Source organism: Lissotriton vulgaris, unplaced genomic scaffold, assembly GCF_964263255.1.
Source record: "Lissotriton vulgaris unplaced genomic scaffold, aLisVul1.2 SCAFFOLD_1330, whole genome shotgun sequence".
Lineage (NCBI taxonomy): Eukaryota > Metazoa > Chordata > Amphibia > Caudata > Salamandridae > Lissotriton > Lissotriton vulgaris.
In genome coordinates, this window is record NW_028245655.1 from 508,383 (window position 1) to 524,171 (window position 15,789).

Genomic DNA, 15,789 nt, shown 5'->3' on the forward strand with positions numbered 1-15,789 from the left:
TACAGTTCGCCAATGATACATAACTCGCACAATCTCAGGCTTGAGCAAAGGCAGTAACCACCTTGGGTAGAAATGAAGGACGAGTCCTCAGAACAACTTTGTGCGGATGGACAGAGAGGAAAGCAGGCTAAGAGCCTGGAGCTCACTTACTCTTCTGGCCGAGGTGATGGCAACCAGGAAAGCAGTTTTTAGGGTCAGAAGACGGAGAGGGCAATTATGAAGTGGCTCAAAGGGAGCGCACATCAAAAGGGTAATAACCAGATTCAAGTCCCACTGAGGCATCACGAAAGGAACAGGAGGAAACATGTGCGTGATGCCTTTCAAGAATCTATTTACAACAAGGAACTTGAAAATAGAAGGCTGACCAGGAAGCCACTAGGAGGCTGAAATGGCCGAAAGATAGCCCTTGATAGTGCCCAGGACAGAGCCCTGCTGGGCGACAGAAAGAAGAAAGAGGAAAACCTCTGAAAGAGGGGCAGAGAGATTATCCACAGCCTTTGCTGTGCATCATGCCACAAATGTGTTCCACCTGCAGGCATATACCATTTTTGTGGGGGGAAGCCTGTCTGGCAGAACAGCATCACAGACTTCAGGAGGCAAGTCAAATGGCCTCAACTGTCGCTGCTCAATCTCCACGCATGAAGGTGGAGGCTGGACAGGTTCGGGTGGTGGACGTTCCCTGCTGCTGCGACAGAAGGTCCTCCTGAAGAGGCAGTCGAATCTGGGAATCGATTCACATTCTGAGTAGCTCGAGATACCAGTATCTTTGTGCCCAATCCGGAGCCACAAGGATGACTTGGGCCCGGTCGCGCCTGATCTTCTTCAGCACTCTGGGCAGAAGTGGGATAGGTAGAAAGGCGTACAACAGACCGCAACTCCACTCGCGACGGAAAGCGTCGCCGAGCGAGTGCCACCTTGCAAATTCCAACGCGCAGAACTGAAGACATTGCGCATTCTCTTCGGTGGCGAATAGATCTAACCAAGGCTCTCTCCACTGCTGAAAGAGACCTTGCGCCACGTCCGAGTACAGACGCCATTCGTGATCTATCATGCACCGGCGGCTGAGTTCGTCCGCCCTGGTGTTCGGCGAACCTGCCAGGTGTTGAACAACCAGGGTGATGCCCTGATATTCCAGCCATGTACAGAGGCGCAGAGCCTCCTGACATAGGGTCCACAATCCCACCCCGCCTTGTTTGTTGCAGTACCACATGGCGGTGGTGTTGTCCGTGAACACCTGCACTACACTTCTCCGGACAGAGGGAAGGAATGCCTTCAGTGCAAGTCGGATCGCCCGCAGCTCCAAAAGGTTGATATGGAGCCGGAGACCAGAGGCCTCGGATCTCCGCCTGTCCCATGTGGCCACCCCATCCCAGGAGGGATGCACCCGTCACCACTGTGTGCTCCGGTTGGGGAAGGGAGAGGGATCTGCCACTGGCCCAATCGCGGTCCATGAGCCACCACTGCAGCTGTCTCGCAGTGCCCTTCAAGATCAGAACGTGGTTAGTCAGGTTCCCTGATGCTGTGCCCACTGGAACTTCAGGTCCCACTGGAGAGCCCGCATCCGCCACCTGGCGTGATGTACCAGCAGGATGCAGGAGGCCATCAGCCCCAGGAGCCGCAGGGTCATTCTGACCGAAACTCTGGATAAAGGCTGAAAGATTGGAAACAGAGCCTGAATATCCCAAACCCGCTGCTCGGGGGGATACACCCAAAACTGCGCCGAGTGTAGAACCGCTCCGATGAAGAGGATCTTCTGAGAGGGACTCAGGTGTGACTTTGGCACGTTGATGGAGAACCCCAGCGAGTGCAGGAGGCCGGCCGTACTCTGGAGGTGGAAGATGACTGTCTGGGGCGAGCCCGCCTTCAACAACCAGTGGTCAAGATAGGGGAAGACTGGAACCCCTAATCTGCGCAGATGAGCTGCAACCACTGCCATCACTTTAGTGAATACCCGGGGGGCACTGGTAAGGCCGAAGGGGAGCATGGTAAACTGAAAGTGCTCGTGGCCTACCATGAACCGCGTGTATCGCCGGTGGGCCAGCAGGACATGAATATGGAAATAGGTGTCCTGCAAGTCCAACGTTACCATCCAGTCTCCAGGGTCTACGGCAGCCAGAACCTGAGCTAAAGTAAGCATCTTGAACTTCTCCTTCAGGAGGGAGCCGTCGACGCTCCTGAGGTCCAAGATAGAGCACAGGCCCCCTTTGCCCTTCTTTGGAACCAGAAAGTAGTGGGAATAACAACCACGTCCTACTTCTGGACCAGGAATGCGCTTGATGGCCCCCTTGGCCAAGAGGGCCGTAACTTCCTCTCGCAGAAGTTGCAAGTGATCCCCCGACATGGTACTGTGGTGGCATGGCTGGAGGGGTCGCCTCAAAGGGGAGGGAGTAGCCCCTTCGGATGATTTGCAGCACCCACCTGTCCGAAGTGATGGAACGCCAGTGGAGTACGTAATGGCAAATCCTGCCTCCGACTGGCGTGGAATGAGCCTGAAAGCTCAGACTAGGAAGGCTTTAAGGCAGAAGCTGCGGGAGCTGATGTGGACTGACTGGCTCTCTGACCCCCTGCTCCACCACGGCGGGCAGCACGTCCGCGACCGCGTTGAGGCTGTACAAACGTGTGGGGGTGCCCCTTCCGTGGCCACGAAAGAGACGAAAAGCAGAAGTTTGCTGGCGCTGGCCCGACAGGCCCAAGGACTTGGCCATAGCCCTGAAGTCCTTAAAGCGCTCAAGCTCGCTATCTGCTTTGTCGCCAAAGAGGAGACGGCCATCAAAGGGCATGTCCATGAGTGTGTTCTGGACATCCCCTGAAAAACTGGCGAACCTCAGCCAGGCGTGACGAGTAATCGCCACAGTCGTTGAATTTGCTCTGCCCAGCGAGTCCGTGGTGTCAAGTCTACATCGGATGGAATACCGTGCTGCGTCTCGGCCGTCAGCGACAGCCTGGGCGAGCTGTGTCTGGGCCTCCGCCGGACACTGGGGTAGCACGTCCGCCACCGTATCCCACAGAGAGAGCGTGTAACAGCCCAAAAGGCATGAAGTGTTAATGGACCGCAATCCTAGGCTGACCGAGAAGAACAGTTTCTTGCCAAACTGATCCAGCCTTTTGGATTCCTGATATGGCAGAGCGGTCGGGAATGCGGTCTGGGACGTGGAGGCCTGGATAACCAGACTCTCGGGGGTGGAGTGGGTGGACAGAAAGCAGGGGTCGCCCGGAGCCGGGCGTTGGCGTCGGTCCACGTACTGATCCACAGGGAGAACTGTGGAGGGCTTGGACCAAGTGCCCATCAGAAAGTCAGTGAGGGCCTCAATAAACGGCAGCAGAGGCTTCGTAGAGCTGACTGGCTCAGAGAAGTGTGGCTCAATGGTTAGAGCGGCAGACCCTGATGCAGAGGTCTAGTCCGGGACCAGGGTTCAATTCCCCGCCTCGGCGGGTCTTGTGCTCAAAAATTCCACGGACCTGATAATTCTCGTCTCGGTGCCTATTCCAATCATGGAGTCCCACTCTGCAACTCTGGGCAATAGCTTGCTTAATCTCCACAACGGCCCCCACAACGCTAAGGATGCCTGGCCTCCCCCTTGGGGGTGCCCAGGAGTGGACACCTCACAGGGAAAGCCAGGATGGGTTCCACAGCGGTATTCGTACAAGCGCCTTGAGACCCTTGCGGGTGAGTAGTGCGCTATACAAGTATGAATTTACATTTACATTTACTGGGGGTTAAGTACTGAGAAAAAGGGGTCCCAGTGTGGAAGCAACAATGATTTTACCATTTCAAACAAAAAAAAAATCAAAAACAACAAATGAATCCACATTGTTTTAATTCACAATGAGGATGGGTATAACGAATATACAAAGTATCGTAGGTTGTACAGTGCCCAAGGGGGGAAGGAGGAAGTGATTGAGTGAGGATGGTGTGGTACGGGAGTTGTGACAGTAAAATCAACCTGAGTAACAAAATTACATTTGTATGTTAATTCAAATACAAAAATAGGACCAATGGTTCAATGCAGCAGTATATACATGTAATACTCCAGAAGTGCAAATAATGTCAAATTAGGTATGGAGTTGACAAATATCGGGACAGTTGTCGACGTTTCGACCCTCAATGTAACGCAGGGATTAGTGCAGCCCTTGCAGCAGGGTCTTCATCAGGACATGGAACTGGGCGGGCAACCTAATGAATATATATAAGTTCTATTAATAGTTCAAAATAATCGTGGGACACAACTTAATTGTGAGTTGTAACAAAAAGCACACATCAACAAAGAGCATACCGTTATGATTATTGCTCTTCCTGTGAGGGGCTTTCATCGCCGTGGGTCATATTCATTACTAAGGGTGGGAGACAAATTAAATTAGAATTGTGGGAACCGAAGGTTCTGAGAGCAGCAGAATAAACATACTGTTATTCTTTTCAGAGGCTCAAAATGGATTACCGGTCATCATATACACAAGCGTTGTGTACTCACTTTGTGAAATTGAGAGAGCGGTGGAGGTCGAGACCGGCCCGCGGGCGGTGGATTTGGCCGTATCTGGAACAAGACATTGAGTTAGACTTTACAGAGCAACGTCCTGTTGAAGTGACTCGGCACCAGAGACAAGTGGAGAAACATGCGCTTACCTACATAATGCGGTAGCTCGGCAAAAAGTCCAGAGGTGGTCTTAAGGGGATCACTCCGTAGTATCTGTGAAGCAATAAGTTAAAAAATTATCGTGAATAGAGGATCTCATCGGGGATCACGATCTCAAAGACTGCAGTGGCAGGGCGGATGAGGCTCACCGAGCACCGTCCCGTGGGAGTGACTCGACACCAGAGACGTGTGGAGAAAAGGGCGCTTACCTAATGCGGTAGCTCGGCAATAAGTCCAGAGGTGGTCTGAAGGGGATCACTCCGTGGTATCTGTGAGGCAATAAGTTAAAAAATTATCGTGAATGGAGGATCTCATCGGAGATCATGATCTCAAAAGCTGGAGTGGCGGGGCGGATGGAACTCACCGAACGCCGACTTAATCGGGCATGTACTCCCACTCGTGTCTGCGTCTGCAATCGCAAGACGAGCTTCCTGGTTAGGTTAGTAACCTAGGGAACGGTGTCACGTGACTATGGGTCATGAATAGACATTGAAAAAAGACTGCGCGTTTAGTACGATTATAATACTTTAGCGGCAATTAATGGAGTTCGTTTGAAGTGCTCTATAATAGCCGAAAAGGTAATTGACATGATGAAATGATGATTAATCAGACATAGAAAAACCACAGACAATAGTTGCAAAAAGGATTAGATATAGAATTCCCCAGACACATTGGTGAAGCCAATGCAGTGTGTAACAACCAATCAAAGAGGAGCATCTTTAAGGATCTAACTAATTCTAACCGATTTTAGCTATTTTTGGCGTACCTCTCACATGAGGGTGTAGGCCAGTTCTGAGTCAGATCAGTTCAGGATTATGCTACCACCCCAGGGTAGTCAGTTATATAGGAACATATTAGGGTAATATTGCTAACTGGGAAAAAGAGCTATCCTGTTCGTTGAGTCCATTATGGATAGAATTAAAAAGAAGCATCCACTTTACTTCGCGTACATTTAGAATACTAGCAATGTTACCACCTCGTGATCCCAAAACTGCCTTTTCTAGTACCACCCACCGGAGACTATCTGGGGGGTGTGCCGCGAGTTTGAAATGGTCTACAAGTGGGGCGCCTTGGACCATACATCTGATCCTGCTCATATGTTGGAGAATTCTTACTTTAGCCTTTTGTTGGGTTTGGCCAATATAAATCAATTTGCATGGACATACTATTGCATAGATGATGTTAGATGTATTGCAATTGCTGTGGAATTTGAGTTTGATTCTGTGTTGGAGATGTACGAATTCCTTTGTTGGTATGGTGGTGTCACAGGCCTTGCAGTGGCCACACCTGAAGTGGCCAACACTGGTGGAAGATTCCATAATGAGGTAATGGTGGGGTCATCAGGACTTGGTAGAAAGGACCGCACTACATAATCCTTCACACTTTTGGCCTTTTTGAAAGCATGTAATGGTGTAGTCATTTGATTGACATCATCGGATATCAATTGCCAATGTTGGTTTACAATGCGTTTGATTTGATTGCTTTTAGTCGAAAACGTTGTCACACACACAATCCTGTTATTTTGTTCCTCTGTCCTGTCTTTTGGAGTGAGTAGTTCATCTCTTAGATAAAACCAGGCACGTTTCCTTGACTTCTTGACTAGCCGTCTAGGATAGCCCCGTTCTTGAAGACGGTTCGCAAGGTCCTCAGATTCCTTGAAATAGTGATCTTTGTTGGAACAGTTCCTCCGGATACGGAGGAACTGTCCGAATGGCAAGTTGTCACGGAGTGCGCGAGGATGATGGCTGGTATATTGTAACAGTGAATTCCTCTCAGCAGGTTTGCGATAGAGTGTAGTGAATAAGGTTCCAGACTCCTCGTAGATGGTAATGTCCAGAAAATTGATAGTTTTGTTGTCCAATTGGCTTGTGAATTTGAGATGGGGTGATTGTTGATTCAACCATATGAAGAACGATGATAATACCTCAGTGTCGCCACTCCAGATTAACAGTATGTCGTCAATATATCGCATCCAGAGACTGAGTTGGTCTCTGAATGGATTGGAGTTGTTTAGTACAGTATCATCTTCAAATGCCGCCATGTATAGAATTGCCACGTCTGGGGCGAAGGGAGCCCCCATCGCTACGCCAGAGATCTGAAGATAGAATTGATTTTTAAATATTAAAAGGTTTTTTGTCATTGCAATCGTCAGAAGAGCTACAATGAACTCTGTTGGAACTTGCACTGGAGCAGGTCGTTGGTTTAGACACCTGGTTATCACAGCTAAAGCTTCCTGTTGAGGGATGCAGGTGTAGAGCGATACCACATCGCATGTAGCTAGTACTTGACACTGTAGGTCGAAGGATCGATTCTCGACAATGTTTATAGTGTGCATGGTGTCACGCAGGTATGATTGAGTAGACTCTGCGAGAGGTTTAATGAAGAAATCAATATACTTCCCAAGTGGTTCCAGTATGGACCCACAGCCAGAGACTATGGGGCGTCCCGGGGGTGGTCCATGCTTTTGTGTATTTTGGGTATAGTATAAATGGTTGCCAGTCGTGGATGTTTTTGATTAAGATATAAAAATTCGTGTTCAGACAGAAAACCCTGGTCCAGGCCAGCTTGCGTCAGCTGCTGAATTTCGATGGCGGTGGCTTTTGATGGATCCGATCTTAGTAGTTGGTAACTGGTCCCATCGTTTAATTGGCGCAAGATCTCGGACTCGTAGTCGGACATGTCTTGGATCACAATTGCGCCGCCTTTATCCGCTGGCTTAATCACCACATCGTTGTTGCGGGCGAGTGATTGCAGGGCCAACTTTTCAGTTTTACAGATGTTGTACTTTGTGAATGATTTTGTATCCAGAATTTGTTGCACATCTCTCCAAACAACGGTCTCATAGGCCAGTATTTTGTGTGACATGGCACTGGCGTGCGGTACAAAGGTAGATGGTGTTCGTAATCCTGTCAATGAAGGGTTGGACCGTGCATCAGAATTGCGGAAAAAATATTTCAGCCGTATTTTTCGAAAGAACTTGAAGAGTTCAGTTCGTATTGTAAAGTTATCAGGTCTGTGGGTCGGTACATATGATAACCCTTTGTTTAGAACTTTGATTTCATCCTCGTTCAAGTTGTGTTGAGATATGTTGATAACGGAGCTCAGGATCTCAGGAGTGTCTACCATCGGTAGGTTTTGTTGCGTGTTACCCTCTCCCCATGCTGTTCCGGTTGAAAGTGCACTTGCTTCGGGGCCTGGCCTCGTCCTCCGTCCCAATTGTTCGTATTCTGTTGGCCGCGTTGCTGGCCACCTCGCCAGTTGTTGCCTCTGCCACGGGATGGACGCCATGGTGCTTGGCGTTGTCCTAAAAAAGGGTTATAATGATGTTGCTGGTAGCCGTAGTTTTGATAATTAAAGAAAGGGACTGGGGCCTGAACTATTAATAGAACTTATATATATTCATTAGGTTGCCCGCCCAGTTCCATGTCCTGATGAAGACCCTGCTGCAAGGGCTGCACTAATCCCTGCGTTACATTGAGGGTCGAAACGTCGACAACTGTCCCGATATTTGTCAACTCCATACCTAATTTGACATTAGTTGCACTTCTGGAGTATGACATGTATATACTGCTGCATTGAACCATTGGTCCTATTTTTGTATTTGAATTAACATACAAATGTAATTTTGTTACTCAGGTTGATTTTACTGTCACAACTCCCGTACCACACCATCCTCACTCAATCACTTCCCCCCCCCCCCCTTGGGCACTGTACAACCTACGATACTTTGTATATTCGTTATACCCATCCTCATTGTGAATTAAAACAATGTGGATTCATTTGTTGTTTTTGAATTTTTTTTGTGTGAAATGGTAAAATCATTGTTGCTTCCACACTGGGACCCCTTTCTCTCAGTACACATTCAACCCAGGTCCCAGTGACTATTTTTGGGTAAACCCCCCCATATATATACGACTGGCGGTTGAAGCACCTCGGTGAGGAAGTTAGTCCTCACGCTGCTGCAGGGAGCTCAAGGGCTAGGGCCTTGGCCGCTCTGCGCAACACCACAGCATAAGTAGCCCCCTCCTCCGTAGTCACGGAGGGAGGAGAGAGAAAACCAGTGTCAGGCGAAGTGGCTAGACCACTGGCATCCTCCAGCTCATCATCCTAGTCCTGACTTAACTGGCACTGCTGTGCCAGAGGGTCCTCAGACCCCTCCCAGTCCTCCCCTTGATCTGTGTCCTGATTAACAGGCATGTCAAATGTCAAAGGTTCTTATATAGCGCCTTATCACCGATAGGTCTCAAGGCGCTTGCTTTGGGAACCCGTCCTGGCTTTTCCCTGTGAGATTATCCCTACTGGGCATCCCCAAGGTGAAAGCCAGGCCTCCCGCCGCTGGGAGGCCGTAGTGGAGATTAAGCAAGCTATTGCCCATAGTTGCAGAGTGTGAACCCGTGATTCGAGTAGGCACCAAAGCGAGAATTGTCGAGTCCGTGGACATTTGGGCTCAAGACCCTGCCGCGTCGGGAATTGAACCCTGGTCCCGGGTCTGACCTCTGCTTCAGGGTCTGCCTCCTCTAACCAGTGAGCCACACTTGCATAAATGACAGAGCCGGGTCATAGGTGAAGGGCTCACCCATCGACATCGGGGACGGCACTGCTCCGACGCCGAACCGGGACTGGGGCTAAAACCAGAGACGGTGTTGTCCGAGGATGGCGCCGGGGTCAGCACCAGCGGAGGAGTCATAAGGTCAACTGGCGTCGACCGGGATCCAGGCCTGGATCCCACGGGGTCCTGCACGCCGAGACCAAAGTTGCTGACGGCACCGGGGCCCAAGCCGCCAGCAAGTTAGGACTCCCAGTCGGACCCGCAGGCCCGAAGCCACGCCGGCAGGTGTCGACGGCGGGAAGAGAGTCCTCTTGGCTACGAGGAAGTCTCTAATATCGCCCGGAGTCGCATTCAGTCCAGGGACCAGAGGGTGTGGGACAGGATGCGACTCCTGAGCCGCGTGAGTGGCGAGGGGAGTCCTCACTGCTTCTTTTTGACATGCCTCGGCTTACCCGAGTGCGAGGACTTGGATCCGGATGATCGGTGATGACTGCGGCTCCGCGACCAGTTCCTCGACTTCCTCGCCGACTGGGACCTCAAGCGGCACAGAGTCGACTGCCGGAGCTCGAGGAGCTTACGGGAACGCTCCCGCCTAGCCTTCGACGTCAAGGCCCGGCAGTCGGAGCACGACTTGTCATCGTGGTCGCCCCCAAACAGTAGGAACACCGGCGGAGGGGGTCGGTAACAGACATCAGTCGGTGATAGGCGTCACACAGCTTGAAACCGGGCATCCCTACTGGCACCAGGAGTCGAGTCGACTCGACAAAGATAGACAAAAATGTCCAAAAAGTTAGTAAAAAATTACTAAAGGTACGTGCTCTTCCCGGATCTGCGCTAGCTGGCGCGGAAAAAAGAAGAACTGACGTCAGCGCACGAGGGCGGCGTCTAAGTACTCCAGCGACATAATTCCGGCGATCACGACACCGACGACGGACACGGAGCCGCAGACGACGCCTACCGATGCGCAGGGGTACTGCTGACGAAAAACTTTCCGTATCCAGTCTGACGCCTGGGGGTAATTCTAAGGTAAGGAATCTAACGCTAACGTGTTTCTTTCAGATTCTGTCTTTCAGATACTAGCTTTTTTGGCATAAGGATTTTCTCCAGTGTGGAGTTTCTCATGGTGAGATAGCGTTTTTCTCTGCAGCTCTTCTGGCATTCAGAACACTCATAAAGTTTTTCATCAGTATGGAGAATCGCTTATGATTAGTGAGGCTGTGCCTATCAGATAGGAATTTCTGGCATTCACAGCATTGGTAATGTTTTTCCCCTGTGTGCGTCTGCTCATGTAGAGGGAGATTGTGTTTAAAACTGATGCTTTTCTGGCACTAAAATATTTTGATGGTGTGTTTTCTTATGGCGCTTGAAATTATCTCTACCTCTGAATCTTTTCTGACAATTAGAGCACTGATAATTTTCTTCTCCAGTATGGATTCTCATATGTTTAGTGAGATTACATTTAAGGCTGAAACATTTTTGGCATTTGGAGCACTGATAAGGTGTTTCCCCAGTGTGGGTTCTTATATGGTAAGTGAGACTGCCTTTTTTACTGAAACATATCTGGCATTCGAGCACCTATATGGTTTTTCCCCAGTGTGGGTTCTTATATGATTAATGAGACTGTTTTTTTGGCAGAAATATTTTTGGCATTCAGAGCACTGATATGGTTTTTCCCCAGTGTGGGTTCTTATATGATTAATGAGACTGTTGTTTTGCCCAAAACATTTTTGGCATTCAGAGCACTGATAAGGTTTTTCCCCAGTGTGGGTTCTTATATGCTGAGTGAGATTGCTTTTTACCCTGAAACATTTGTCACATTCAGTGCACTGATAAGGTTTTTCCCCAGTGTGGAATCTCACATGCCCAGTTAGAAGTGATTTAAGTGTGAAATCTTTTGGGCATTCAGAGCACTGATAAGGTTTTTCGCCAGTGTGGACTCTCACATGTGCAGTTAGAAGTGATTTAAGTTTGAAATCTTTTGGGCATTTAGAGCACTGATAAGGTTTTTCCCCAGTGTGGGTTCTTATATGCTGAGTGAGACTGAGTTTGTCTCTGAAACATTTCTGACATTCAGAGCATGGATAAGGTTTTTCCCCAGTGTGGGTTATTGTATGTTGAGAAAGAGTTCTTTTGTCAGTGAAACATTTCTGGCATTCAGAGCACTGATAAGGTTTTTCCCCAGTGTGGATCTTTGTATGCTGTGTGAGTCTACTTTTTAAACTGAAACATTTGTGGCATTCAGAGCACTGATAACGTTTTGCCCCAGTGTGGATCTTTGTATGCTGTGTGAGAATACGTTTTACACTGAAAACTTTCGGGCATTCAGAGAACTGATAAGGTTGTTCCACAGAATGGGTTATTGCATGTTGAGAAAGGCTTTGTTTGTTACAAAACCTTTCCTGGCATTCAGAGCACTGGTAAGGTTTTTCCCCAGTGTGGGTCCTTATATGTTCAGTAAGTCTTCTTTTGTCACTGAAACATTTCTGGCATTCAGAGCACTGGTAAGGTTTTTCCCCAGTGTGGGTCCTTGTATGTATAGTAAGTCCTCTTCTGTCACTGAAACATTTCTCGCATTCAGCGCACTGATAAGGTTTTTCTCCAGAGTGGATTCTCATATGTTCAGCGAGTTTCGATTTACGGGCGAAACTTTTCGGGCATTCAGCGCACTGGTAAGGTTTTTCCCCAGAGTGGGTTAATGCATGTAGATATAGACTCGCTTTGACACTAAACCTTTTCTGGCATTCAGAGCACTGATAAGGTTTTTCTCCAGTGTGGATTCTCATATGCACAGTGAGATAAGATTTACGCCTGAAACTTTTTTGGCATACTTTGCACTGAGAGTGGTTTTCCCCAGTGTGCATTGTGTCAAATTCTGTGAGATAAGATTTATGGCTGTATCTTTTTTGGCACATGTAACTTTTTCCCCCGACTTAGGTTATTTTGCCTTGATTGAGGCGGTTTTGAACAATGAATTTGTTCTCACAGTCCGTGTTTTTATAAGGTGTATTCCTAGAGTTAATATCTCTACGTTTAGTTTTCTCTTGCTTATATGCCACAGTAAGAGTGAACCCGATTTTAGAGTTAGGCTTGTTTAGATAATGTTCAGCATTTATCTCTAAAAGAAATTGTGTGTAATCTTTTTAACACTTGAATTGAGCAAACTATGTCTGGAAGCAGCCCTGTAACACCTGTCGAAATATTTCTAGCAGATAATAGTCTTTAGGTTATAGCCTATCCGGCAGCAACTTATTTTGTGACTGAAGATTTTCTCAAATCTATTTGTATAGGTTCTTAGCAATGCAGTGATAAGGTGTTAGTCTGATATTTATTAATTAAACAGATAAGTACCTTTTGGCACTGACGTAATGGCAGTAACTGAGGGCGTTAGAACGTGCACAGTACTATTGTGGATCACGAGTCTCAGAACATCAGTTCCTTTTACCCTTTCTATGTTTGGTGTAAGGTTAAGGTTTGTCGTTCTGAAGACGAGGATTTATTTACATTACCTATAGCGCAACTGTGCTCATTTAATCCATTTTTATATTTAACAGTTTTACATATCACTCATTCACAGCAGATACTGTTGAGGCAATTTACATAGAATTACAGAACAGTACACAATAAAAAATAAACAATCTGAGATGGTTATGAACACAATAAAGTGGTGAATTTTTAAGGTTTTCGCAAGAGTGAGCAGAGTGGGTCGTGGTTTTCTACCCAGAGTCAGATAGTCTCAAACTTGTGTAACTGGTTAAAAACAGTTGTTGAACAAAGGTGATTTTCCAATCTTTCGGTTGTTAACGTGTCAGCTTCAGAGTCTTCTCTCAGCGTCTTTTCTTTGATGGTCTGCAGAAGAAACCTTTTGTTATAACTTTCTTTTTATGCAGTGTGTGCTTCCTCTCTAGAATTACATGATGTTTTAGATGAAGGTTATTCTGTACACAGATATGGCTTTGCTCTGGGTTAATGAAATGCTAAATTAGAGACTTCACTTACAGTATAGTACTTTCCTCAGCTCCCACTTCCTCGACACACTTAGATTTTGGAAATTGTTTAAACAAAGAATGCTGGATGTCCTTCAGTTTTTCAAAATAATCCTTCTTAAGGCACAGACTTCAGTTGCCTGGTGCTAAATCTTGCTTTCTTCGTCAGTAATTTCAATCACCTATAGTATTAAAATTAAATAGTTAATACATGAAAATTTCCCAAAATATAATTTACAAGCCAAATCAATGCAGAGTTGCAGAATTTTGAAAATGTTGAGCAGGTTTTCATACAGAGCAGAGTGTAGAATTGTAGCCTGAGAGTACTTGGATGTAGGAGTGAGGATTTATAGAATTTTCAACATTTTATTAAGCTCACAAAGGATACATGCACCCTACTTATTTATTTATTTATTTATTTATTTAATATATTTGTAGAGCGCAAGCCTGTCACCCAAAGGGCATCCTGGCGCTTTGATCAGAGAACCGTGCACTTTGACTGAAGTAGTCGCGCAACCATTATTTAGGGAATAAGTGCGTTTTTAAGGCCTTCCTGAACGGAAGATAGTCCTTGTGACTCCTTAGAGAGAGTGGGAGGGAGTTCCATAATTTAGCTGCAGCCACGCTAAAAGAGCGACCACCCATCCTCACTCTTTGAAACCTTGGCACCACCAGGAGGTGAGCCGACGAAGACCGCAAAAGCCGTGGGGCCGAGTACCATGCAAACATATTTTGCAGAGGGATAGGGCCCAAAAGGTGTACAGCTCTAAACACCAAGCATGCCGCTTTAAACTGAACCCGTAGATCTACCGGGAGCCAATGCAGATCTCGTAGCGCAAGAGTGGAAGAGCTAGACCTGGGCCGGGAAAGGGCCAGCTTAGCGGCCATGTTCTGCACCCGCTGAAGCTTCCCTATCAAATTTTTTGGGGCCCCCAAAAGAAGTCCGTTGCAGTAGTCGAGCCGACTTAATATGGTCCCATGGACTACTTCCGGCCTGGCATGAACAGGGAGAAAAGGCAGGACTCTGCGTAACATGCGTAGCAGCATCATACACGTTCCAGTGGTTTTGTTGACGTGTATGTCAAGTTATAAATTAGGGCCAAACATTACCCCCAGGTTGCGTGCTGACTCCGATGCCAGCACTGGTTCGGAAAAGGTACTGGGCCAGAAGTTCTCGGGCAGTGCCCGCGGAATACGATCAGTAGAACAGTGGAGCACCTCCGTCTTCGAGCTGTTGAATTGCAGAGAGTTAGCTCGTAGCCAGTCCGCTGTGGCTGCCATACAGCGATGGAAGGTGCCCAGCGAGACCGCATTATTCCCTTCCAAGGAGAAGACCAGCTGGGTGTCGTCGGCATAATTAAATGCCGAGACACCGAAAGATTTTATTAGCTGGACTAAAGGGCGGAGGTACAGGTTGAACAGTATCGGGCTGATGGCCGAGCCCTGTGGAACCCCCTGTCCTATTTTCCTTGGCTCAGAGCTGAAAGGCGGAAGTGAGACCAACTGTTGCCTACCACCAAGATATGAAATCAGCCAGTCTCTAGCCCCCTCGGTGACCCCGCACTCCTCCAGCCGCCGGACCAGGGTCCGATGGCAGACCGTATCGAACGCGGCCGACATGTCGAGCAGCACCAAAAAGGCTGCCCGACCACTGTCGACACGCGAACGCAGATTGTCCAATACGGTCACCAGCGCGGTCTCCGTCCCATGTCCAGGGCGGAAGCCAAACTGGGCCTCGTCGAACCACCCGATGTTCTCCAGGAAGCCAGAGAGAGAGCGAGTTACCCACTTTTCCAGGATCTTGATCGGAAAAGGAAGCAAGGAGATCGGCCTGTAGTTGGAGAAACAGGCCTGATCCAAAGTTGGCTTTTTTAGCAGAGGCGACACCACTGCTAACTTCCAGCTTTCTGGCACCGACGCCGATTCCAAGGATTGGAGGCAGATCGAAAACAGAGGCGGAAGAAGTTCTGCATGAAAGGCCTTCCAAAACTTGGGGGGCAGCGGATCAAGCGGAGACCCCGATGACACCGAATGAGCAATCTTACAAAATTCTTCAAAGGAAGGGGGGGGGGGGGGGGGGGGGGGGAAATTCAGCCGGGATAGCCTGGGTAAAATGGTCGAGGCTCCCGGCCCAAGGGCAGCGGTAGCCATCTGGGGTCGACTGGGCTGCTCCACCGGAGCTCCCACACCGATCGGCTGGGGTCGACTGGGTGAGCTGCCCGGAGCTCCCAGATCAGAGGCAGCAGTGCACGTCTGGGGTCGACTGGGCTGCTCCACCGGAGCTCCCACACCGATCGGCTGGGGTCGACTGGGTGAGGTGCCCGGAGCTCCCAAATCAGAGGCAGCAGTGCACGTCTGGGGTCGACTGGGCTGCTCCACCGGAGCTCCCACACCGATCGGCTGGGGTCGACTGGGTGAGCTGCCCGGAGCTCCCAGATCAGAGGCAACAATGCACGTCTGGGGTCGACTGGGCTGCTCCTCCGGAGCTCCCACCCCGATCGGCTGCGGTCGGCTGGGTGAGCTAGCCAGAGCTCCCAGCCCCCGGTCGGCAACACTAATACAAGATCGACTAGACAGGTCAGCGGCCATTCCCAGGCTGGCCTCCGCAGATACGGGATGTGTTAAG

General features: G+C 48.8%; 1 protein-coding gene across 1 annotated transcript; it reads right to left on the reverse strand.

The window, feature by feature from the left end:
• Positions 1-10,508: 10,508 nt before the first annotated feature.
• Positions 10,509-12,041, reverse strand: LOC147666323 (uncharacterized). The gene is made up of 4 exons (XM_086949136.1): positions 11,602-12,041; positions 11,294-11,433; positions 10,840-11,125; positions 10,509-10,671 (listed from the first exon to the last, which is right to left on the reverse strand). The coding sequence occupies exons 1-4, from the start codon at positions 12,039-12,041 to the stop codon at positions 10,617-10,619; spliced, it is 921 nt and encodes a 306-aa protein (XP_086805262.1). The 3' UTR covers positions 10,509-10,616.
• Positions 12,042-15,789: the final 3,748 nt, after the last annotated feature.